This window comes from Microtus pennsylvanicus, chromosome 4 (genome assembly GCF_037038515.1).
Source record: "Microtus pennsylvanicus isolate mMicPen1 chromosome 4, mMicPen1.hap1, whole genome shotgun sequence".
NCBI lineage: Eukaryota > Metazoa > Chordata > Mammalia > Rodentia > Cricetidae > Microtus > Microtus pennsylvanicus.
Window position 1 is genome coordinate 857437 of NC_134582.1, and position 27264 is coordinate 884700.

Genomic DNA, 27264 nt, shown 5'->3' on the forward strand with positions numbered 1-27264 from the left:
TCCAATTTTACCTATCAGAATACAAGATGACAGAATGAAATAATCATACAAATATAAGAGTTGATTTTCATTTAATGAAAGATTATGATATAATTATAATGAAAGAATAACAAGAATTTGTAAAATTCTAAGAGTAAAATGTCCATCAATCTTCACTGAAGTCAATTTTAAAAGTTTGAAATTAGGGGCTGGAGAGATGGCTCAGAGGTTAAGAGCATTGCCTGCTCTTCCAAAGGTCCTGAGTTAAATTCCCAGTGACCACATGGTGGCTCACAACCATCTGTAATGGGGTCTAGTGCCCTCCTCTGACCTGCAGGCATACATACAGACAGAATATTGTATGCATAATAAATAAATAAATAAACAAATAAATAAATAAATAAATAAATAGTTTGAAATTAATGAAGAAAAAATCCATAGATGTAAGAAGTACCACTTGAAATTATGACAGCAACTACTAACAAGAAAACTGGCTTTATGCATTTGCCACTGGATATTGGTTAGTGGTGGTCCAGGAGCTGCTGATTTCTTCAGAAACCTCTGAGAACTATTTGCTCTCATTTTAAAAGCTATTGGTACAAATTATCACTTTGACAGTAGCAGCAATAAGAAGAAACCACCAACTGGAGCTGACAAGATGGCTCAATGGGTAGAGGCAGTTGTGGCTCAGAGACCTGGTGACAAAAGTTTGCTTCCTAGAACCCACAAGATAGCAAAAGAAGTGACTTTGGAGATTTGTCCTCTGGTGTTCACAGGCACATACATGCACAAATAAAAGACATAAACAAGTAAATAATTTTAAGAATGCGAATTATATTGGTGTTTATTTTCTTCCCACATTATTGACATATATGTGAAATGTTATTTTCAAAATACTTTTTTATTAATAAAGGTTTATAAACACTAAAGACCTATACATGTTGAGTAAAAGCAACTCTTTTCTATAAATTACTTTTCAATGTCCACATTAAAATATACCAGCAAGAGGGCTCATCTGGTAAGGGCATTTACTGCCAAGGCTGAATTGTAACCCAGATGGAAAGAGAGGGCTGGCTCTGGAAAGCTGTCCTCTGACCTCTACAGTGCAACATGTGACTGCACAAGCATACCGCATATGCATGCACACTGATGCAAATAAATAATGGTTTGTGATCAGTCCACCCTGCTAAATGGCAAGCCAAGTGAGGTTTACCGCAATAGGCTTCTATGACACAAAGGCTGGCGGGATTAGGGTGTTAGCACAGACATACCTCCCGGCGTACCATACTGCATTCAGACTGATCAAGAAGAATGTTCACCACAGTTCCCCAGAGTCCACCAGAAATATTCTGACAACTGTTTGCCAAGGCCACACAGCCAGTTTCAATAGTAGTCAGTGCTGATCCCAGTCCCAGTGAGGTGAATCTCACCTGTCACATAAAGACAGAGATATCAAATCCAAGGATACTCTTTCAGAGCATGAGGTCATTCTTCTGGTAAAAGGAAGTGTTAGAACTCTATAAATGTGACATTGGTTTTACATTCCTACATACTACACGACACTAAGAAAAAGTGTCCTACACATCTGTGAATATGGCACTGGCTTCACATTCCTATATACTAAAGGACACAAAAAAACAGGGTCTTACATGTGTGTGAATACAGCCTTGGCTTTACATTCCTACATATTAAAGACACACAGAAAGGGTGTCCTACATGTGGGTGAACTGACTTTACAGAAATTCTGTATCAATGTTGGGGAAAAAAAATTAATGACCTAAAAAAAAAAAGTAGACTATAACCAATTGTCAAATGAGGGTAAACTAAATAGGCATAAGTAAGCATTAAAGCAATTATAATTTACAAGGATTTTTTTCAAGAGAAAGGAGAAGATATGTGGTTATATTTACTGAACATGATTACATTTCTTTCTAGGGCATGCAGTGCTTTCTCAAAAGTTATTTAAGGAAAAAGACATTCCAAAGAAGCTTAATTTGGCACAATAATGGTAGTCATAACATAACTGCTATTTAAGTAATAGTTTGGTGAATTTATGAATTTTGACCCAAAAAGTACATTTTCAGTGACAATTACAGGATAAAAATAACATAGTCATAAAATAGTCAAGTAATAAGTCTAAGTACAAAGCTCCTAAAACTATACCAAGTTCAGATCAAGTAACAATTCTACAAATCAAGATCTACTATTTCTTACTCAATATCATTGAATAAATGACTAAAACTACACTATAATATGAATTTTGTATTAAAATAGCACTTAAGTATTACTAGGTTTTTAAAATGAAGTGGGATAGCTGCCTTAGCAAAAAGAGATAAGATGTCTTTCTCCATGTGCCTGCAACAAGAAAAGGAAAATGAACACATAATAAGAAGGCAGCCATCCATACAGTGGGGAAGAACCTCCCAAAAAGCCAACTGTGGATCTTTGGGTGCTTGGGCAAAAACATAAGAAAAGAGATTGCTGTTTTTTCATTTGTTTTTTGAGACAGGCCTTCTCTGTATTTTTGGAATCTGTGCTGGAACTAGCTCTTGTTCAGGCTGGCCTCGAACTCACAGAGATCTGCTTTTTCATCCCAAGTGCTAGGATTAAAGGCATGCACCGCCACCACCACCTAGCAAAATTGCTGCTTTTGAAAGCAATCATTCTGTGGTATTTATTATGGCAACCCGAAAACATTACAACAGATTTTTTTTCCTTTACCCAGAATAGGAACTATATACTGAAACCTACCCAGCAACACAAAAGTGATTTCCGAAGTACACGATGGGTTAGAGTCTAAAAGACTGGAAGTTCATATCAGGAAGATCAGCTACAAGGGTGACTATGGTGTGATGTCAGAAAGAAATGAGAATATGTTACTAGAAATACAGTATGAAAGAAGGGTGGTTCTTATAAGATGGTACTTTGATTTGGACAAACAACCATCAAAGGCTTGTGGGTTAAATTTGTGGCCCCCGTCCATAGAACCACTGGCAGGAGATAGAACTGTTTTAAGGAGAGGGAAGTTAGAAGTCTTCTAATCATATTGTAGCAAGTCCAAAAAAAGAAAAAAAAAGAAATATTGAAACCCTGGCCCTTCTACATTTTCTCTTTCTGCTGCCCAGCTGCTAAAAGGTGAGCACCTGTGCTTCCATAAGATTCCACACAGACACTGCCACAGGATTAAAAGCAACGAGTCTGACTGTCTATGGACTGAAACTTTCAAAACTGAGTAAAACAAACCTTGACTTTCTTTTTAAGTTGTTTTACTCTGGCATTTGTTATAGTAATGGAAAGCTGCTTTACACACACAGAAGTAAAAGTGATCTAATTGTGTTCAAGTGTTAAGTATTTTGTGAGCAATGAAATTGTACACATAGCTGAAAATATTTCATACACTCAGCAAAGTGTTGAGTTATAAATTCCTCCTGGGTGCTTACAGAAAAATGCAAAGAAAACATGATTGAATAAACAATTAACAATACACATGTAAAAAAGAACAATTATGGGCAATTAAGAAAATTCTCAGATAACTATGTACAAAATGAGAGTGCGTGTTCTGGAAAGACCACAGAGCTATGACTGAATACTGTTCCATGAAGAGATGAATCTCGAGACATTATAGCAGGAGCAAAAAAGGAGATGAGACTGGATCAGCAATGCCAATGCCAATGTGAATGGCAGGGAATGGGAAAGAGAACTGGAATGGCTGGAAGATTGTGGGGCTTGGGTTCTATAGGCAATATGTGCCATCACTCTTGAAAGAGAATAATGATCCCAATGTAATACCGAGATCTTCAGGTCTGCCGCTCATACCTTAGGCTTGGAAGCAAGAATGTTTCTCCTCAGTTTCTAAGGTGATGGCTGCCTTTATAATTCCACTGGGCTAGAATAGTCTAGTCGAGTTCCTCAGGGACAGTGGTGTTGTCCTTAGCCACAACAGCACGGTTGTATCCCAAGGAGAGAGCCTAAAGAGGTCAGGCTACCTGTTGGTAACTAGGCAAAATACCTAAACAAACAGGGGAAGCCTGGTGTTTGGTTCATGTTAGTACTTTTGCCAGATGTTAGCTAGCTGAAAAAAGCCTTTAGGCTCTACAGATTACTCCCTATGCTATCTCTCAGGGTAAATTACAAGCAGTAAATTTTTTGCTTCAATAGACTGAAGAAGAAATAAGTACAACGTGTTAAGGAAATGTTCTAAGGTTGATGTGAGGAGCTTGGGACAGCACTACCTGTCTGCAGGCAAAGTGAATTCAGGACACTCTGCCCCTCTCTCTAAGAGCTGTGGTTCAGCAATTCAGACATGCAGTAATTCTGTCCTTAGCATCTGTGAATGTCCCAATGGAGATCTCTTTGCCTGGACACCAACACTGACCAACTGTCTGCCAAAGAAGATAATTGTAGGAGGGAAGACTTTTAAGTTCAGACAAAGATCTGGTTGACAGAATATGGGTATTGACTGTGATTACTTTCTTGCCGGAATCACACATTGCTGGGACAAGTCATCTAATATACCAATGCACAGAGGAAATTGTGTCTAGGAATTGATTAATGCACTGCTAGGGTTTGGGGGATAAATCCCACCATAGGGGAGCACTATGGCTTCACTGGGGATTTACAATAAGAACAGTGACTACTGGTAAAGCAAATACTCCCACTGCCTTGTATTCAGGCCTCCTCCATCAGAATGAGTGATCCTGGTGGCTAAACTGGGTAAGCTTCAAGATTTGTCAGCTAAATTCTCACTGCATAATCCTAAGGACCACAGTAGCTACCCACCGAGTGGTAGGAAAGTAGGGCTGAGAACATTCCTCTAGCAGGCACTGTAACCCACAGTATAAGACAAAGGGCTTTGGTGTTAAGTGCTCATTTAAGTGCTTCCTCAGCATATACACTTGCTTTGAAACTTCATTTCTTCCATTCCTATTTCTCCCCTTGGGAATAGGCCTTGGATATGAGACTAGAACCCTATGACTAGTCTACACTCAGATGGAGATACATAATTTCTGTGTTTCAGTCTCCTAGCTGAGTTGAGAATAAATTCTTTCCTCAGAATGAAATATATGAATTCTCATCTATTTTTTATTTAGATAATATTCAAAGCAAACTTTGAACTTCACAATTTAAAGTTGATACTGCAGTGGGTTAGGATTGTTTTGTTTTTATTTTGGGGGTGTTTTTTTTAATTTGTTTACAGAGATTAATGTACTTACTCAAAAAGATAAGGATACAGATTTTAATGGAAGAGAGATCGAAAGTTAAGTTGAAAATTTTCCCGAAAAATCTCAGTGGAAACTTTAATTTCCAATGTGACCTGTTTGGAAATACAGCTTCCTCAAGATAATCAAGATGAAATGAACTCTTAACAATGATGCCCTACCCACAACCAGGCTTGTGACTTCCTGACAAATATATAGTAAAAATCCTATGGATATTCTGCAAAAAGACAGGCATATGTCAATAAAAATAAGAGCCTTCTCCAGAGCGCGACTATGCTGGTACACAACCATGTACTTTCAGCCACCAAAACTGTAAGGCAAGAAGTTCTCTTACTACAATAACCCAGTCAAGAGAGTTTCGTTATGGCAGCCTGAGTGATGAGAGACATCAAATAAAACATAAGCTGTATCAATCACAATAACCCACATTACTATATAAGTATATCTATTTTATTTCAGTTGCTTTTCAATCTGGAATTCACAAACTTGATATTCCTCTATACTGACCTCTGGGTCTCGATCAACCCATAAGGGAATTAGCCAGGCCAAACCCTGCTGAGTAGGAGCATCTTCTTCACTGTGACTACCCAAAGGCAAAAACCAAAGTGGCATCCACTCCTAGAATGAAAACCAAGGACAGAGTACTTCAAGTAAGTTTGGAGAACTTATTTTAACTAAAATTTTGAAGATCAAAATGTAAGAATGTATTTTTGGCCAAAATAAAGCAAAAAAAAAATCTTGGCTTTCCTTAAAACAATTTTTCAACAGAGCCTTTTCTCCCATGACTTAGCCAAAAACAAAAGAAACAAAACAAAACAAAAAAGGCGTTTTTCTAATTAATGATTTCAGCCAAAATTAATTTTTAAATAAATTGAGACACATGTAACTTTCAAGAAATGTTATAACCCTAAATAATCATTGTCTTAAAGATTTTACTTTCATCCTTTGTGTGTGTATGACACATGTGTGCAGGTGTCTGGATGTAGGGATAAGTCCAGCCCCTTAGGGGGCGTGTTCGCCTTGGGCTAATGTTTACCTATAAATCTGGTGAGCATGCTCGCAGCGCTCGCTTCTGCTTTCCTGGTCTCAGCTGGTTCTGTAAGTCTATTTCCCCATTAAAGCTGTATATATTTTTACAATCTGTCTGCATTCATTTGGCGCCCAACGTGGGGCGGAACGAAAAGCAGGCCCGCAGCTCCCACAACACCTGTAGACAAGACCCCCGTATCCCCTGGAACTGCAATTATATGTGGCTGTGAGTCACTCATTGTGGGTGCTGGGAACAAACTCAGGTCCCCTGGAAGGGCAGCAAGCACTCTTCACCACTGAGTCATCTCTCCAGCACCCACCCCGAAGCAAATAATTCTTGTTGTCTTGCTTACAAGTCAAAAATAATATTGTCACGTGGCAAGCTCAGAGGCTTGAAATGTATTAGACATAGTCCATCAAGCAATAGTTCAGATGATGACAGCTTGTGTTTTTCTTACCGAGCCTGGTGCCTGGGACATCATCTCATGGGACAAATGAAGTAAGCAAAGAACTGTGCTCTTCGTAACACCTTTGCCCATAAAGGACATAGCATTTCCTCCACGTTCCACATAAAACGAAGTAATGACCTAGAAAGGAATTTTATGGTGTTTTAACACTTAAGGGTGTATAACAGCGAGTATCTTTCTCATAACTTAGCTAATCAAATATTAGCCACATAAATTTGTAACAGTCCTATTAATTAAACAGTAACTACAGTAGCACATTTTACCATAGCTAAAAAATGTTTTAAATGTTTTCAACTTTGGGATTTGTTTGAAGAATATTTATTTAGTATCTTACCAAACATTTTTTAAATTTACAATATAAATATAGTATTTCTAAGTGCTGTAGCATTTTTAATCAAAAATTTTTAAATATGTAGTTAAAAAGTATATGCAAAATTACTAGTTCTACAAAGCTCTCTGACTACCAGGGCTATGCTAAACTTTACTAAATTCAAATAGAAAGTTTCTTTACTTCTTAGTGATCTTACTTATTACTTCAAACACTGGTCCTCATTTGTTTCTTCTCCACACAGCAGAGAGCTCTGACACTTCTCCAACAGGAACAACATGGTAGTATTTCTCTTGTGAAGAAACACTCTTAACTTAGCAACTGAATCAGGAAAGTCCTGATGTTTGACTTAGAAAACTCTCTCAAATATGTGCCAATTGTTTCAGAGAATTTCTGTATGGATCATGTATTGTTCCCCAAACAGAACCCGATTATTTAGCTAATACACTTGTATGAAATTATCATATATTTCTGATAGTAAACACCTTATAGCATGGAGTAATTAAAGAGAAAGATTCTACTATATCCTTTTGGTATGTATGTGTATTTAAGAAACACTGTATTTTATTAAGGAGGCTACAGTAAATTTGTACTGAATTTTATACTACTTCTGAAATTTTTTTTAGCACGTTCAAGTCTTTCTTTAAAAATAGAAGAAAGTTATAGGGAAAAACAAACTGTAGATAACAATCACTGTGCTAAGCATTTAAATAGCCACTGAAGAGTAGAAATAAAAAACAAGGATTATATGTTGAATAATAATGGTATATTAAGCTCCTATAGGTAAATGGTAATAGACCAGCAAACAATATTTGTCACATAGCTATAAGCAAAAGAAGGCTTATTAAAGGATGGAAGGAAGCAAGTTAAACCTTAAACTCTATGTACTGATTGCTATCCACAAAAGATAGGCACTGAAAAGTTCTCTGAGTGAACAGCCAAATCTAACAGAAAATGTAAAAAAAAAGAGAGAGAGAACAGAAATAACACTCAAAATATAAGATTATCAAAATTCTTAACATAGATATGGGTTTTTAACACTCTGGTTTAAAAAAATGGAGGGCAAAATGTTGGATGGGTAGAGAAGGAGTGGGAGGAAGTTTGGGGACTGAGCAAACAGGATCAAATCCTAAACAATAAAAAGATTGAAAGCATAAAAATAAAAGACAATATATCTAGGTATTAAAAAAACACAATAATCTTAGAAGTACATAGCCAACTTCTAATAGTGAAAGTGCATAAGAATCTACTCCTGACAGTTCAATGAAGACTCTTTTTAGGCTTCCAAATTCCAGAATAATCTCAGAAAATTCTGCTAAGAAGTCTGTCAGCTGGACATGTGCACACATACAAGACTGCCAGTACCACAGAAAAGATCAGAGATGATGATGGTTCCTTCCTTTACAACACTAACAAACATTACCACTGGTGAGATAATGTATAAAAACTGGAGAGGGCTGGAGAGATGGCTCAGAGGTTAAGAGCACTGGCTGCTCTTCCAAGGTCCTGAGTTCAGTTCCCAGCAACCACATGGTGGCTCACAACATCTATAATGAGAACAGGTGTCCTCTTCTGACATGCAGGCATAATGTAGACATAATAAATAAATGAATCTTTAAAAAAAATGGAGAAAGTATTATTTATTTATTTATTTTTATTTTCGAGACAGGGTTTCTCTGTAGCTTTTTAGTTCCTGTCCTGGAACTGGCTCTTCTAGACCAGGCTGGCCTCGAACTCACAGAGATCCGCCTGCCTCTGCCTCCCAAGTGCTGGGATTAAAGGCATGCACCACCACCGCCCGGCTGAGAAAGTATAATTTATATCTGGATGGCAGGAACTATAGATGCAGCAGATAATTAAGAAATGAATAATAGATAATGATTTTGAAAATTTAGATGAAAAATTTTAATTCTGGAAAAATATGCTAATACACACATAAAAATATTCTAATTACATAATTATAGATCTACTAAAAAGTCAACTCAATATAATCTTCCCAAATAGAACATTCCAGGCCTGAATAATTTCATAAACAAAATCTATCAATAAGTGAAGAATTAAAACCATTAGATTAGAAACTGGAAACAAGGTAGATGAGTACAGAGAGAGAATAAATAAAAATTAAATTTTCATAAATCAATATAAATGAGAAGAAAATTTTAAAATATATGTATATAACATCCTCATTTTCACCACAAGGCAATAATGCTCACAGCAACACAAACATCAAAACACTAAATGTAATTCATTGTTGTAGTATGTAGATGATGATAAAAAATTTCAAACCCCGCCTACAAGCAACCAATAAATGTCCTAAGAATATTGTTGAAAGAAACCAATCCAAACAAATGGTTCCATTTTCACATTAAAAAGTTCAGAAAATATTTTGTACACAGACATGAGTTACATAGTGAAACTATCAAAAATGAAGAAGAAAAGAAAAAGAGTACCAAGAACCAAAAGCCTTTGGGGAAGGTTTCCAAAATGAACATGCTTGATGTTGCCAGAATTGTCAGCTAGGTTATATTGGGAGACTTGAGGGCAATCAAGTGGGTTTTAATTATGTATTAACTCACTGGGACAGTTGTTTAATTTTGTGTATTTTCCAGTTATATATTATATTTCACAATTTACACATTTTAAGCAGGACTGGTTAGATGGTTTAGAAGGTAAAGGTGAACCCAGGAAAGAAAGGACTGCTCTAAGTCCCCGATGGTCACACCTGTGCTGTGGCATGCATGACCCCCACCCCATCCTGCCCCAACACCCAGAGAAAGTGAAAAACAAAATGTTAGCAAGCTAAATGAAATAAGTGAAAAAACAAATCGCTTCCATAAAGAGACTTAGGATAATTCTTAGTTTTTCTTCAAAATGAAAATATGCATATATAAGCTCACATTTGTTTAAAAATATTAAAACATTTTACCATTGTAAGTTACACATTTACTGTACTATAATCTATCTTAAATATAACAATATAAACTGCATTTGTTCCTGACATGGAAATAAGAAAAATGATCAATAAACAGTATCTAGGTGCTAGAGCTGTCATTCTAACTTACCTCCAGGAGTCCAGACAAGTACTTCCCACAAATCTCAAGTGGCTTTGAGAGAGGAGAGTGTGCACTCCACCCAGGGACAGCAGTGAGGTGAGCCATCCCCCCTAAGGTCCGCTCCAAGGCAGGCAAGCCATAGAAATGAGGAGCATCTGTAACTCGGAGGCACTGGAGCAGCTTCAGAGACAGCTGGGTTTGGAAGACGTAAAAAAGTTCCAAGCATTTCCTAGTCATAGAAAAGGAGGAAAACCACAGTCAGGGGCAGGGTGCTGTCTTGGCTGCTGAGAAGGTTTCTGATGGTGCACTACATTAGAAATGTATGAATTAGACAAGACGGTAGAAAATATTCCTTGAGAAATTAAGATTTTTCAAAGGACTCATAGAAAAGGTATCAACAAAGGTAAGGCAGGAGAAATAAAATAACAAGCATGCTGAAAATAATATGTAAGTAGATATTAGCACTGCCACCCTAGAAAGCCAAAATTAAAAAATACACATTTCATGAATTTAACTTGCATATATTAATATTACACTTAAATCACTGATTTAAGTGATTTCATTTAGTTAACTAATTTCATTTAGTTAAAATTCACCTTTCCCCCCCAAAATCTAAACATATAAGCAAAACTGTCATAAATAGAACATTTTCTACTAAAGAACAAATTCATAAAATTAAGTGCCAAGGCATGCATTCAGAAATATAATCCTAAATTTAAAACCTTATATAACAAATTACTAAATGAAGCCTGAAATTTTTTCAATATTACTCTAAAGGATATGTTAAATAAACAGAAAGGGATGATAAATACCACCAGAAATAGATGGCACAATGCTTTATTAATCTTGGATTTCCTTAAGGCTAATGAGAAAGGAACAACAGCTGCAGAGAGATATTGGACAATAGAAAAATGTTCTGAATTAACACAGCTGGTATACTTCAAGGATGTATTGACCTCAGAATGGAAACCAGAAGATGTGCTATGCTAGGGAAGAGGTTTTTCTCTTGTTTCCACAGAATAAAAGTTAAGGATACCATCAAAATTAATCAAGATTCGGCTCGAAAAGGAGAAACTTCTGGATATAGAAAAATGGCAGTTCATACAAAGAGGTGACAATCCTACAAGCTGTAAGAAAATCTCATAAGGGTTGGGGCAGTTTTCTGTTCTTGTCTTTGCAGGAAAATACCCATCTTCAAAAACTAAAGAGACCATGGACATCTAGATGCCTAAAGAGAAAAGATAGCTAACCAGAAAGAATCACCAAGCCAAAGCGGGGGAAAATCTGACCTATGATACCAACATTCTCTGCAGGGTAAAAAATCTCACTACCAAAATATACATATCCCCTTACTTCTCAATATAATGTTAGTCCTAACTCACTTAAAAATCAAAGCTGGCTTTAAAGTTGAACTGTGGCTATCTTCTTTTCTAAATCCAATCATGTTGTTAAAAGAAAAACTCAAGAGTTTCTGTCTCACATCAGGATAGCCACCTGGTACAGGACAGAAGGAAAATAAAAATCTAGGGACTAAGGTTATCAAAACTCTGTTTTCAAAATTCTACTACTCCCCATACCGATTTTCATCTTTACGGTGCTTTACTTTGAATATATGTCTATCAAAATTCAAACTTTTTGTTTTGATATAAATAATGTTTAACAATTCCACCTGGTTCATAATGATGCCATTCAGCTGATAGCACCACTTAAAACCGGCTTTGGATTACAAACTGCTCAGAATAATTTCAAGGTGGCTAGCTGAGATGCTCCAGCCTAACAGACTACCTTAGCCAGGACTTGAGACAAGTCCTGCACTTTCCCATTACGCACAAACTAGACAAAAAAATGATACAGCTACCTCTTCCAGGGCTTACAAATAACCCAAATGTTTCCTTTTAGGATCCCCTAAAGATACTGTCTTCCCCAGATAGCAGGTAGTAAATTTAAGAATACAATGCCCACATTCCCAAGAGGAGGGGTGGGTGGGTTTTGGTCATTCAATGGAATCAATCAATCTCTCTCTCTCTCTCTCTCTCTCTCTCTCTCTCTCTCTCTCTCTCTCTCTCTCTCTCTCTCTCTCTTGCAGGAAAATACCCATCCTCAAAAACTAAAGAGACCAGGTAAGAGTGAAAAGGACAGTCTTAAGACTAAGCTTTAAACCTATGAGACTTATGGAATTTCCAGGTAGACTGTGACATATTAAACTAAATTAGACAAAACCAAGTGTTATTCACTGGTAAAGAACTTTTTGTTTCCTGGTAAGGAGAAAAGCAACTTCTAAGAGTCAAAAGTCCTCTATGTTGACCATGGTATGAGAGCAAAGGAAAATAATTTCATTTTTCCTCTAACACATATGCATACATGTCTAGTATATTAAAGAAGATCAAGAAATTACAACCAGGCTCTACCGGAAACACAAACAGATTAAGCCTATCTGATGAATACCTCTTAATTTAAAGAATACAGAGTCTAAGAAGTCTTAGAAATAGAAGAAATGTTTGTTTTATATAAATGAAACCAAATGGCAAAGAACACAAATGGTACCTGTCCGTGACTGTCATGAAAACCAGCAACAAGGAATTGAGAAGAGCAATCAATTCTTTCTGCAGCTGCTGTCTGACTGCAGTCCGGACGTGATCTGTTTCTTCTCGTGCTTGTGACTCTGTCAGAACCAGCAGGTCTAATAGTGGGTTTGGATTCTAAAAACATAAACATTTTAAAATATGCTTATTCTCTGATTGATATGTGTTACTTCCTATTAGTTTTTTGTTGGTGTGTTAATATCCAACTAGTAAAACTGGCAGACCTAAGCTTTAACTGCATTCATAAAGACATTCTAAATTCAACATGGTCTTAATGCATTATGTCAACAAGAAAGTGGATCCATTACAAAGAATTGAGGGGAACAAATGAGAACAAAATCAAACCAATGAAATCTGGAAGGGAAGAGCACTTAGCTCCAACCATCCTCTTTATCTCTGTGACTAGAAATAGAAATCGAATTATAATGTGTTTTACACAAAACTGATACTAAGTGAAAGGCCACTATCCAAACATTGCCCTTACTTACTGATCACCATCTTTCTTTACAACTTGTTTTGATGGCTGACTGTTCTTCAACCATGACTTATAACTCTGTATGGATACTCACTAATTTACAGTTTTCCTTAATGGCAAACAAAGAGTGTGCCCACCTCTGATTATGTCTCATATAAAAACTGTAAAAAAAAAAAAAGGCACATTGTGAGGGCTAATGTTAACCTGTAAGCCCGTCTTGACCAAGGACAGATAACTTCCTGGAAAGCATGGGGTTGTAGTTTATGTAAGAATGTAAGATAACAAGCCACGTGTTTTCATTTTGGTGAACAAGGTTGTTGCCCCAGCACAGGATGTGCTTGATCACACACAGGTGGGAAATATGTAGGCAGGAAGTTTGTCAGGGTGTGTGCTTGCCCCTGATTGGACAAAAGCTGGAAGTATGTAGCCTTGTGGGTTTGGCTTTTATGAGTACCTGACTCGTCTAATTCAGTGCTATTCTCAGGGAACCCTGGGTATGTACCTGGCCCATGGCCATCGTCCTGACCAGTATTAATAGACCATGCTTAAATTAGACAAAATTAAAAACAAATAAAACTATAAGCCAAGAAGTTACTAAGACAAATCATTGTAATAAGTTTGAATTTTCCATATAATCCAGGGGTGGTGGTGGAGGGTACTTATCAATATGACTATGTAGGACCTGAAAAATCCTACAATATATGTCCCTGTTGAGATGTTGAGAATTATTAGTGCTATAGTATTTGGCAATATGATAGGTTAAGAAGTGAATCAAATTTTCACTTTGCAAAACTTGTCCTGTTAATCAACTAAAAACCTATCATTGAAGATATTAAGAGGATTATTTCTAACAATACTGAGATCAGAAAACATTATAAGATGCTAGACAGCAGCATGGCTGGACATACATTAATCACTTTGGTGTTGCAAAGACCATGACAAAGAGGGAAAAGACAAGATTCCATTTAACTTTCTGAGAAACTGTATTTGTTTTCAAATCTATCATACAAATAGGCAACCGATAGAAAAAGAAGGTATATCCTTTGAACGCGGAGCAAGAGGCATCACACTCCAGATCTAGTTAATACTCCATTCTTAGCATTGTGTCACATAACTAGTGCATATAATAAAATACAAACTGATCAAATCTAAATGTAGCTACTGCTCTTACTAAATTCATTAAAAGAATTCAACTTAAAAATGCCTGTATTGCATCTAATAAAAAGAAATAAAGTGAAAAAAAACTTCAAATCATTTATATTACAAAGTATGTTGATAATATGTCATTCAGATAGTTATGTCTAAAAATAATATCAGGGGAAACTTTGGGAAAGACCTGGAGGTTTGCCTTCTTCTAACTTGTATTATTATGCTTTATATGTAAGCAATGCTTTTTTTCAAGCTTTTTATTTTATCTTGAGAAAAAAATACCCATGAAACAATTCAAATTACCTAAAACAAAGATGACAAATCAGTTTTTCTCATATGAATAAAATAATCAGGGCATACAATTAAGTTATGTTAATAAATCAATATATTTTCTATAGTATCATAGCCCAAAGGGTGACTCACACTTAATATGACAAGTGACTTCCATAAATACTGAGAAAGTGAAGAACCTATTCATATTAAGATTCTAAGTTGTCTGTGCAAACAGGAAACATTTTTACTGATGTACAAGTAAAAATTAAACAGAAATTGCTGATTGCCATGCCAATATTAAGAATGTCTCCACAGATACATGTATTTGATAACTTAGTCATCAGGGAGCGGAACTACTTGAGAGGGATTAGGAGGTGTGGCCTCATGGAGTAGGTGTGACCTTCTCAGAGGAAGTGTGTCACTAGAGTGGCCTTTGAGGTGTCAAAAGCTCAAGCCAGTCATCACTCTCTTGTACTGCTCCTTGTGAATTTGGATGTAAAACTATCAGCACCATGATGTCTGCCTGAATCTCACTATGATCCCTGCATACTAATAATGGACAAAATCTCTAAAACTGTAAGCCAGCCCCAATTGAATGTTTTCTTTCATAAGAGTTGCCATGGTAATGATATCTCTTCACAGCAACAGAACACTGACTTTTGGCATTTTGCTATTTTTCTTTACACTCAAAAACTTAAAAGCAACACACTGTTGCTTAAAACACCAAATGTTTATGTCATAGAATATAAAGAAACAGAGCTAGTTAGTTCAACTAAAAGTTTCATCCCTGCTGACAAAGTTCTGGGAGGAGCTATAAGAAAGGTAATCATTTAAAGGTCTTGGAGAGAGCAGGGATACAAGGAACATACCTAAACATAATAAAGGCAATTAAGAGCAAGTCAACAGTCAACATCAAACTAAATGGAGAGAAACTCAAAACAATCCCACTGAAATTAGAAACAAGACACGGTTGTCCACTCTCTCCATACCTATTTGATATAGTACTTTAGGTTCTCGATAGAGCAATAAGACAACAAAAGGAAATCAAGGAGATACAAATCAGAAAAGAAGAAATCAAACTCTCACTATTTGCTGATGATCTGATAGTTTACATAAGCCATCCCAAAAATTTCACTCACATGCACACTCATACACATGCTTTTTCTTTTCATTGTTTATTTTGGTTTTAGTGTTTTTTAGAAGAAAGAATATGAAGTTAGGTGGGTATGGAGGTGAGGGACAATCTGGGAGTGGTTAAGGGACAGAGAAAACATAATAAAAATATAGTCTAAAATTCCCAAAAATATATAAAAACTTTTAAAAATATACTAACATTAAAAAATTAAAATATAACCAAAAAAATCTCACAAACAGAACTGTATTTATTAAAAACCAAGATGCAAGCTGTTTCATCCTATGAAATGTCCATTAAAAACCAGAGTCAATGATATCTCAAAAGCCATATTCCACTAAGCATTCTACACTAGGTAAGAAGTATTTTACTAAGCACATGTTATAAAAAACATCCTTTCCAATATAAGTAGTTTCTTCAAGTAAGTTCCTTCCCAATCCAAAAATTTAAATTCTTTGAACATACTTACATGCCTAAGAAGTAACTCTAGAATCCAGTGTAAAAGTCCTATTGATGGATTTTTTCTTTGTTCCTTTATTAACTTATTCAAAAAATGTATAATATCTATCAGCAGTTTCTCATCTTCAGTGCAAGCAGGAGGTACTTGTAAAAACCTGTATTTTAGAAAAAGAGAATAATTATGATTTCTAGCTCTTCGTAAAGTACACGTCATCACTGTTTATCAGATATGTATAGTCAACACAAGCACATATTTTCTAAGATAGAACTCTAGATGCTTATATAGGGTACTGGGAGATGCACAGATGAAGGAAAGCCATCGACCCCCGAAACTTCAGCCATGGTAGAGAAAACATGATAAAGGTAGTGATGAAAGCAAATGAAGTGAAAAGTGAGTCGCTAAGGGAAAAAATGCATACTCCACTGGAGCTGATGCTCAGTGGTAAAGCACTTGCCTCCCATGTATGGAACTCTAGGTTTACCCAGTCCTTACAAAATTAAAATAGAAACTTAAGGAAAAGTGCCAAGGGGATGCCCTCCACTTTTCATTTTCAAACTGGCAGTGTCAGGCTTCTCTGATAAGACAAAGATTTTCCTGGGTGGTGGTGGGGCAGGCCTTTAATTGCAGCACTAGGAATCAGAGGCAATGGAAGGTGGATCTCTGTGAGTTCAAGGCCAGCCCAGCCTAGGCAACCTAGTTCCAGAACAGCTAGACCCTGTTACACAGAGAAACCCTGTCTCAAATTCCACCCCACCCCACCCCCAAAAAAGAATTACGATTTCAAATCCACATCTGACTGATTAGTAAGATCAAGGTAGCATAGGAAGGAAGGGAGGGAGGGAGGGAGGGAGGGAGGGAGGGAGGGAGGGAGGGAGGGAGGGAGGGAGGGAGGGACACACACACACACCTTGCAAAGAAGTTATAGATTTTTGCAACAGCCTGAAAGAAGGCTTAGAAGAATCTCTGAATTCAGAGTAACAGACACCAAAGCAACATTCTGAGATTCTTAAACAAACACTGGTGAAAGATTGTTAGAAGGTTGTTAGACAATAAAATTCTTTTGTAGGGGAGAAAAAAGCTTGGAAAATCATTTTTAAAAAGGTGATTGGGAAGAGAAGTGAGATTCGGCAACACTGGTAATAGCTTATTTAAAAACACCCACAGGAGCTTTATCAATAGTGTAAAATAGTAAGAAGTGTGTCACACAGCATCCACTATGCACTGGCCTTTGGCCACAGTTTTAAAAAACTTGTTTCCAAAACCTCCAGAGCTCCATTTTTAAAAAGAAAATTCAGGCAAAGATATGGTTAGGTAATTTTTCAGGATCATGTGACTACTACATTAGAACATAAATGCCAATGTAAGCAGTCCAACACCATGACAAAGCTAATTATGCATATTTGCTGTAATATGGTGATTGCTACACACATTTTCATCGACAATGTCTACTTTGAGAAGATGGTATTCAGTTGAAAAAAAAGAAAAACAAAAACACCAAATCTTGGTTTAAAGGAATACAGATTAGAAAACTATTTTTTTAAAAGACAGAATGAAGAAATGAGTCTAATAAAATAAAATGTCAAAGTCATAAAAATTTCAAAACATCATCCATGATATCCAACAAAATCATAAAACTGTATCAGCTCCCATATCCCTCAAGGCCACATGAGATTTCCGTCTTTCTGATGTTCAAAGATACTCTTTCCTAATGGGAGGCCTTCATCCCTTTGCCTGGCATCTGTCCTCTTTCTACCTGCTTAACACTATTATTTCCTGACTTTAGCTTCTTCCCAAGAAACACTTGTCCCCTGCTGTTGAGATTAGAAACTCTTTCATCCCGTTTCCTCCTTGGGAGCAGTCCTACCTTGGCAACACTATCTGCTGCCTTTCCCATGAGTTCCAAGACAGCAGGGGACGTGTTTGTTTTACTTACAATAAAATTTCCTAAAAAAGCTTAGTACCTAGTAGGTAAACAAAGGTTTGCTAAATACGCCAGGGGAAAAAAAGATAACATTTTTTATTCTTTGTTTACTCCTTTAAACATCACTACTTTCCTTTTAAAAGTCATCATATCATGGAAGTATGAACAAACAAAAAAATCTAAATAACATTGAGAGCAAATGAGGAGAAAAATTAGAGAAGAAATTGTATTTGAATAACTGGAGAGATGTCACATGCAAATACAGTTAGAATTAATTCTGAGTAAGTTTAAAGGACATACTGGTAGGTATAATTACAAAGTAACAATTCAAAACAAGAGCTTAAGGTCAAAGTCCAAAAATGGAACAGTCATTCTTTAAAAGGCTCACACTGATTGCATGGCTACTTAACAAAGAATAAGAAGGGAACTCACCGGGTACATGGCAAGACAAAAATCGTCTCTGTGGACTCTGACACTCCCCAGTCTGCATTAGACTCCCAACACCAAAATCTGCAATTGCTCAAGTCCTTTCTGTAGCACTGCTTTGTATTTACAAAAAACCTGAGGATAGCCTCCCATGAGCATTAAATTACCTCCACATTATTTTGACTACCCAACACTATGTAATTATTACGCAGACATGCAGTTGTTGCAATGTATTGTTTAGGAAACAGCAGGATAGAAAAACATCATCACAGATGCTTCCTTTAGAGGAACTGTTTATTTATATGTTTGCATGTGCACAATGTGTGTACAGGTGACCAGTAAGACTGATAAGGGAATGATAGCTCCATACACTAAAATTATATGCAATTCTAAACCATACAATGTGGATGCTGGTAATGAGCTCCGGTCCCTTCCAAGAGCAGCACTTTTTTTTTAGTATTTCAATCCACAGTTGGTTGAATGCACGGATATAGCACACGATCCTGCCCGTGTAGGGGAAAATATCATCATAAAAATGTGACACTCACATATAGTTACTGTTACTGTACAATTTAACTATACTAGAGGCTTCCATTGCTACATTAGAGAGCTTCTGCTTCAGTGTGATATAAAATACATGTACAGTTTTAATGCACAAAAGAAAATCTACTGTCTACAATGAAGCCAAGATCTATTAATGCCTTTTGTCATTTAATTTTCTGACAATTAGAATATACCAAATTTATAAACTGCAAAGTTTATATATTCTTTAGTTGGTGTATGTAAAAGGAGTAGTCTGACAAAACAGAGTACAAAAGTGCTGTGTTCATCAGTTTTCCTACTATAATATTCCCACTGTAAGAGGCTGTGAAAAGTTGTACCGTGTAGCACATGATACAAAACTGCTTCCATAAAAGATCCATTATAAATAACCACAAAAGCAGAGACAACAGCAAAATGTAAAGCAATTAAAAAGTGACATTTTTCACATTTGTTACTTTTACTTTTCATATAATTTAATTCATATATTAACAATATGAAATTATAGTTCATTTAGTTATTTTTTTCATATAACTAATTTGAAAATACCATAAACCAAGCCATCAACCATTCAGCAAAGCTATCTCACTAGCTGGTTTGGCATACCACTGGAGAGGCTTAGTTATTATTACAACCCTTAACAATGAACTAGAGAAGTTCAAATTTGCAAACTCATATGACCTATTATTTTGAAAATGATACACTGTGTCTATTAAGAAAATTACACATTTACACTACTCATGTGCACAATGAAATAAAAAAACTGCTTGCAGGGAGGGCTTCTCAGTCTTGTTTCAAATGTACTCATCTGCTACCAGTTCAACGTCTGAAATTTATAAGCTAGAATCTTTTAGTAACTATCAAAAGACAGTCACATGGCCATTAACTTTAAAAAATTTGATCAGAAAGAAAAATGAAATCATTTATTTGAGAAGAAAATCTAAGCAAAACAAAACAACCAGTAGCAGGTGTAGCAAATCTATTTGTCAATATACTAACTATCTCAATTTATTTACAATATGGACGGACAAGAATAAACATTCATTATGATTCATCCATGTGGTATCCTGATTATTTACATTTGTGAGATAAAATTTTCTAAGGTAGGTTAATAAATAATCCACGAATGTCAAGTCAGGGTCAAGTTTCTCTCTTCTGTTATTATTTATCACACATAACAAACTATCCTAGAGTTTTTCTTTCTTTCTTTTTTTTTTCTTAAGATAAAGTAACTTTAATGAGCATTGTAACCAACTTTTCTTATTTCTTTTGGTCCTGTACCAGGTATTATAGGTTCCTTTTCAATTTAATCCCCTCATTTTCACTGGGAATGTGTAGAGTGGAGAGAGGTACAGAGAGTTTTTCTTTCTATAAAAAGCATTTCTCTCATGATAACAACTGTACAAATACACACTCTTCTCGTCAAAGACTTGAAGATGACCCTAAACACAATTCAGATTAGTTTCACCTTGAAGATGACCCTAAACACAATGCAGATTAGTTTCACCTTTTAAACTGGCGACACTAAACGTACACTGACCTGTTGAGCACCGTGTGCCAAGCCAAGGATTTTAACGTAACACCGCATGACCCAATGTCATCCTTCATAGACAGTTTGTCATTCAAAAGATAAAAACTCATCCTGGTGACAGCAGCCCTCACATCCCTGTGGCCTCCAGCCTGAACAATGGACCGAAGGCATTCTTGCAGCCCACTAGCTGTGTATGTGATCTTCAGTGTAAGGATATCTTCTGGGGCCAGCTGCAGTGTACCTAAAAATCTAGGCAAAAAAAGAAAAAAGAACAACATAAGCCCAGGTTTATTTCTATCCTAAACCTCTCTCAAAAACTATTTTTGCCACCATCTGCTTTTCATTAAAGGTTAACTTATAGTTAAAAGATTAAAAGAAAATTAACATATAAATCCATCAGTGTCATAGTTGAACACTGACGTTTTCCTCTTTACCAAGGACACACTAATACAGTATGCTCATGTGGAACGATTACGACACCTAGAAGCAGGAACACTCTCAGGTACACTGATTGAGCTTTACTCTAATGTCACCGCACTTTTAACTTCAACTATTAACTGAATAAGCACTATACAGTTCCCAAGAGAGCACAGAATAAAATCCTTTCTAGCCTACATGGTTTGATATATTTTTAATAGGCATAGATCTAAAACAAAGTGAAAATATAATCATGTTAGAATCAGTTGATTATATCAAGTAAAAATAATCTTTTAAATTACAGAAAAAGTGAAGCCTAATTAATTGCATGTAGTTTATCTTAATATAACTACTTACTCTTGAATTTTAGCTTCAGAGGTCATGTGTTTCAACAGATTATCACTCCCATGATACCATGCCAGGTTCCAAGCTATTCTTAGCATGTCTGACACAGGCTTCAAGGCCAAATACTCAGTAGATAATGGCAAAACTATTGAATAAGGACTCACAGCATGGTGGCCGATCACATGGACTGGCAGATGATACCTAGGAAAAAAATTTTAAATAATTGCAAACTTTAATTTTTTAAACAGGACTCAAATAATAAACCAGAAATTAAGTCTAGTTTTGTGACTCCCATAATTTTTAATCATGTTAAATTATCACATTTTATATAATATTTTAATTATTTTTTACTCTCCTCCACATTCCAAAGTCCTTCATTACTCTTTCTTGATGACTAGCTACAGTCTATATATTGGGATTATGGCAGAGATAGCCAGTGCTCCTTAAAGTCAGGAACAATGACTACAGTAAAAAGATTTCTAAAGCTTATTTTCGAATGGTTGAAAACACAGATTATATGTAGAGAATGAGAGAGAGCATGCAGCAACTGCTATCAATACTAGCAGTGATGAGCCACAGCTGGAGGAAAGGCACTGCGGTTCTTTGAGCTTTCCTATAAATTTGCAGGAGACTGAAATAAAAAGCCGATGACAAAAAGTTGCTCTCATTGACCCTCCAAAGAACCACGATGAAGAAAGTATGAAAGTACTACAAATCAAGTGACTGAAATGCTAATGAAAAGTGTAAATAAAAAACATATAGACAGCAACTTCCCCTTGTGTAACAATAGTTCACCATTCATGAAAATAAGACCAATCGCTTACCTTCTAAAGACTGAAGCAGGCAAACTGAAGGCTGATGGCACAGAAGGTTTATCAGAAGGATCAATAGACCTGTAAAGGAAAAAAGGGCAAAAGGAGCCTATGCAGTACAACCCACCCATCCTTGGGCAGCGCCTCTGAGAGTCTAATTAATTCAGTGGAGCCAAGTGTTTGCCACCACCTGAACTGAGAGTAAATTTTTGGTTTTGCAGTTTCATATGATAAGGGCTCAAATAACAGAGTGGACATACTAGCAGGTGAACTCTGTGGCCCCTCCCACTGATGCTTCCTCTTTTATATTTTTTTTATTTATTATTTTTTTGCTATGAAAATGTTACAATTTTATTGTCAAAGTACAGTAAAATACATTGCTAGAAGACATAACTATAGAGTTCTCTTTTTTTAAATTTATTTATTAAAGATTTCTGTCTCTTCCCCGCCACCGCCTCCCATTTCCCTCCCCCTCCCCCAGTTAAGTCCCCCCCCCTCATCCCGAAGAGCAATCAGGGTTCCCTGCCCTGTGGGAAGTCCAAGGAACCCCCACCTCCATCCAGGTCTAGTAAGTTGAGCATCCGAACTGCCTAGGCTCCCACAAAGCCAGTACGAGCAGTAGGATCAGAAACCCATTGCCATTGTTCTTGAGTTCTCAGTAGTCCTCATTGTCTGCTATGTTCAGAGAGTCCGGTTAGTGGGGCACAGGGGAGGTGAGCAGGGAGGTGTGGTTGAGACATCATTTCTCTGTGTAACTGTGTAAGCAGTCCTAGATGTCCTAGGACTTGCTTTATAGATCAGGCTGGACTTGGACTCACAGATCTGCCTGCTCTGCTTCCCATGTGATGGGAATAAAGGCATGCACCACCATGCCCAGCTCCACCAATGCTTTTTAAAGTCATGTTAATCAAAAACTATCACTCCAAATATTTTTTTTATTTTTAACTAATATTTTTGAAAGTACACAAAGTTGAAAACATGTACTACAAATGCATCGAGGACAAAAATCTCTATAATATTTTTTTAATGTTAGTTATGCTAAAAATATAATTCAGAGTGACTTTTTGAACCCATGGGTTTTTAAATACCAATTATTCAAACCAAAAGGCATAACACATGTGTACAGGATGGAAAGCCTTTAAGTCAAAAGAACTCAACAACTACGGGTAAAAAGAAACAGAAATCCTTATATCTCACCATGTATCCATTCTTGATACTTCATCAAACAACAGAAGACAAAACAATGCCCCAACTTCAGTGACAACAGTACAATCTTCATGAAATATCAAGGAAACTGAGGGACAAATAGAAAAGCAACTTCATAAAATATTTTCACTTCTAGAAAAAATAAACCAGCTTTAAAATGCCTTAACTTGAAAGAAAGAAAAATAGAGAATTAACCCAGAAAAACTACATTACTGAAAGTGTTTTAGTGTCTCTCAAGCTGTCATAAGTGTGAGAATACTGGGGTGACATATAAAACGGCAGTTTCTCGGTCTCTATATGTGGTGTGTGTTTCTATCAAATTCCCAGAAAACACTTAACATTACTGGTCCAAGAGTCACACATGCAGACTCGCTCACTCCAGATGCAGGAAATCTAAGCAAAGAGCCCAGGTTCAAGGGACACTTTGTCAACACACATATTTCTAGCTGAAGTTGTCTCACTAAAGATTCTTTATAATTTTGGATCTTAACAACAAACATAGTCCTAGAACTAGACGTAAAGCAAAAACACTGTGTTTATGATACGTTATTCTACTTTTTATTTATCATGGGAAGACATGGGAAGAGGCATACTCCGAGTTAACAGGCAATAGCACTAGCTCCATCATATCCATAACCTATATGAACTATTATTGTAGATAAAACTACAAGAAATTTTTAAAATGGAAACACTAGGGATGGCAGAGCTGTGAAGAAAACTGGCTCTTTTATCACTGAAGAGGAAGTTAACCATATTCCACCATCAGCGTTGCAGTTCTAATAACAGGACATGTACAAATGATAGACAATGACTTTCTGACAATTAAAAAACTGAAACTAATATTCAGTGTAATGGCAAATGAAATAAGAATACAACATACTTCTTTGGGAATATTAAAAAACAGATGATGAAAACCTACAGCACTTTATCATATATAGTTCTATGTCTAGAATTTTGCAATGGAACTTTGTCATCACTGAAAAACATAAAGAAGTTGGATTTCTTGTGCCTCTACCACATATTTAATTAAGACTATGCCCAAGTCCCTAAATTCTGAGACCTCAATTTCCTCCCTCTATGATGATGTAATGAATACTCTTTCTTTCTATGCCTAAAATACAGTATAAGATTCTCTCATAGAAAGTTTTATAATTCAGTTTTGCAAGGCTATTTAATCATTGAAGCCTGTCAGTCAATTTCCCAAGCTTCGACAGAATAATCTCTAAAATACATATTCCCATTTAACAACCTCATATAGCTCCTCTCTCCTGTTTACTAGGGCTTACCAGATCTTGCATGAATAGCCGTCTTGACATCATCCCAAACTCCTTATCTACATTCCTTCAAATCTCATTGTCCCTACAGAGCTGTAATATCAAACATAACTTCTTGCTCTATCAGGAAGTCAGTCATGTCTATCTGAATTCCCATGCAACTCTCAAGTCCCAGCTTACATATCATTTCCTAGAAGCATCATCTAGTCGTTCCCTAACACTACTACATTCGGCACGTACACTGGTACCAGGAAAGCCACTTCAGGTGTTATGCTGTGTTTGATTCCTGACAATCCTCCTGCCATGCTCATTGTAACTCTAACAAAAGGGCCTATCGCTACATCCAGAACATAGTATGTGCTCTGTAAACGTTCACAGATGAATCTATTTTCCTGGCAGAGTAGCTGATTAAAGAATGACATTTTCTCTGTAGGATATAGCTTATGTTGCCATGGAAAGTGTTTTTGCAGGATGGGAGTGTGGCTCACTGATGCAGCACTTGCCTAGCACACACATGACCTGAGCTTGACTCACCATCCCACACATGTAAAAGTACTTTAGTATCTGCTAGGTACTCATAAATGCAATATTAAGACAATTTAAATAAATATAGGCAAATGGGAGACTAAATCCAATTAAATAAAGCTAATAAGATAATTACCAACGTGGATAAAGAAAACTGAAAGCTAGACACAGTGGAATTTACCTGTAATGTAAGCTTTTGGAAGGCAGAGACAGGCTGGTCACTACAAGTTCAAGACCCAACTTGGTCCAGATATTAAGTTCTAGCCAGAAAAGGCTACATAGTAACACCTTATTACAAAAAAAAAAATAAATTTTAAAAAGAAAAGAACAAATTAAAAAGAAATGTTTTAAAAGGAAAGAAAATCAGAAATGTGTACTTGAAATTCTTTCAGGTAATCACTACGTAAAGATCTGTAAAAAATTTCACACTCCACTTAAAATCTCATGATCTTAAAAATGAATTTTTTTTAACCTGGTTTCAACTTTAACAAATGTTTCTTCAGTATACTGTGTCCTGCTCACTTTGTAGGAAGATTATCATTGAAGGGAAAATGTTCAAATATAATTATGTTTTAATACTAATATTTTAATGTAAATCTCATTTATCATACCAATGCCTAATATTGAGATATTTGATCAAAACGCTCTTTAGAATAGTCAAAAGCAGTGAGGTAAAGTTGTAGGAAACTAAGTGCTGTAGGACACTGTGATTAATGGTCAGCCTTGACTGTGAACTTATAACTGGAGAGGACAAGAGACAGACTCTAGGCTGGAAAAGGTGGAGGCCCAGACGGGGTCTAAGGGGACTCGTGTTCTGCTTGCCTGCCTTCAGCTCTTGCCCTGACTGTGTCCATCTGATGCGGCTGCCATACCAAAACCACATTTCTTCTACCACCCAACAGGGACTAAAGACCTGTGAGTCTCCAAGGATCTCCCAGGCATTCCCATCAGACAGAAACTAAGCAGCTCCCAGGTTCTGACTCTCTCATGTACAGATGGCCACCAACTGGCCCTATTATGCAAGCCAATATAATAAATCCTGTTCAATAATACAAACTCACCCTATGTTCTATTCCTCTAGAGAACCCTGCCAAATATAAAATTACCCAGGTCTGTATTAAAAGCAAATGACAAGAAGAAACAAGACTGCCGGGTGGTGGTGGTGCATACCTTTAATCCCAGCACGCAAGAGGCAGAGGTAGGCAGATCTCTCTAGAGTTCCCAGCCAGCCTGGTCTACAAGAGCTAGTGCCAGGCCAGGCGCCAAAGCTACACAGAGAAACCCTGTCACAAAAAAAAAAGGAGAAGAAGAGAAGAAGAAGAAGAAGAAGAAGAAGAAGAAGAAGAAGAAGAAGAAGAAGAAGAAGAAGAAGAAGAAGAAGAAGAAGAAGAAACAAGACAAAACCCATATTTTTCTATTTAAATATCATTAAAATCAAATCAAACCAACCTGGATTTCTTTTTTTTAAACACTTCTAAAACTTCCACACAGACAGATCCTCAGAATACGTCACTCAGTGTAATTTGTCTGGGTCTGTAATCTCTATCCCAGTCTAACCTCATAAGCTAATAGCAAACAAAGGTTCAAGTGACACCAGAAGTAGGCACAGATACTAATGAAAAGAACAAGAAAGCAACTGGCCTTCCCTCTTTAAATTACATATCAACAAGCAGGAGCGGAGAGCCGACAGAGCTCAGCTTTTCTCAGCTACTGTCTACTCAGGCAACAATAGTACAAGAGATATTTCCACAAAAGCACTGAGTGCTTTTCACGGTGACATTTCAGTAAAGAGTCAGAAAAGAACTTTGTTCTCGTACTACAATGGAAAGAAGACGTTACCACAGTCTAACAAGAGCACTTAAAGCTGAGAGCTCTGTCCTTTGGGCACTGTTTACTCACCTCTGAATAACAGGGTCAAGAGAGAAGACTGCTGTGACAAGGAAACACGGATGGTGGGGTCGGCATATAAAACCTTCCTCAGCAGTGTGAGGCACGGCTGAATCAAGCATTCTATGACCTGCCAACGGGAAATGAAATAAAACATACCACCCTGTCTTATTATAAAGATTATGGCTTGATCATTAAATTACATGAAACTAAAATGAAAAGACATTAGATATT

General features: G+C 36.5%; 1 protein-coding gene across 2 annotated transcripts in view; it reads right to left on the reverse strand.

Moving 5' to 3' along the window:
• Positions 1 to 27264, reverse strand: part of Rttn (rotatin) — a 136029-nt gene that overhangs the window by 55098 nt on the left and 53667 nt on the right. For both annotated transcript variants that reach the window (XM_075968106.1, XM_075968107.1), the window contains 11 exons: positions 27043 to 27160; positions 23336 to 23432; positions 22151 to 22219; positions 21339 to 21527; positions 20574 to 20813; positions 16156 to 16300; positions 12620 to 12774; positions 10085 to 10304; positions 6686 to 6814; positions 5706 to 5816; positions 1251 to 1409 (listed from right to left, as the gene is read on the reverse strand). In XM_075968106.1, coding sequence (XP_075824221.1) covers positions 1251 to 1409; positions 5706 to 5816; positions 6686 to 6814; positions 10085 to 10304; positions 12620 to 12774; positions 16156 to 16300; positions 20574 to 20813; positions 21339 to 21527; positions 22151 to 22219; positions 23336 to 23432; positions 27043 to 27160 — 1632 coding nt within the window. The remainder of the gene's footprint in view (positions 1 to 1250; positions 1410 to 5705; positions 5817 to 6685; positions 6815 to 10084; positions 10305 to 12619; positions 12775 to 16155; positions 16301 to 20573; positions 20814 to 21338; positions 21528 to 22150; positions 22220 to 23335; positions 23433 to 27042; positions 27161 to 27264) is intronic.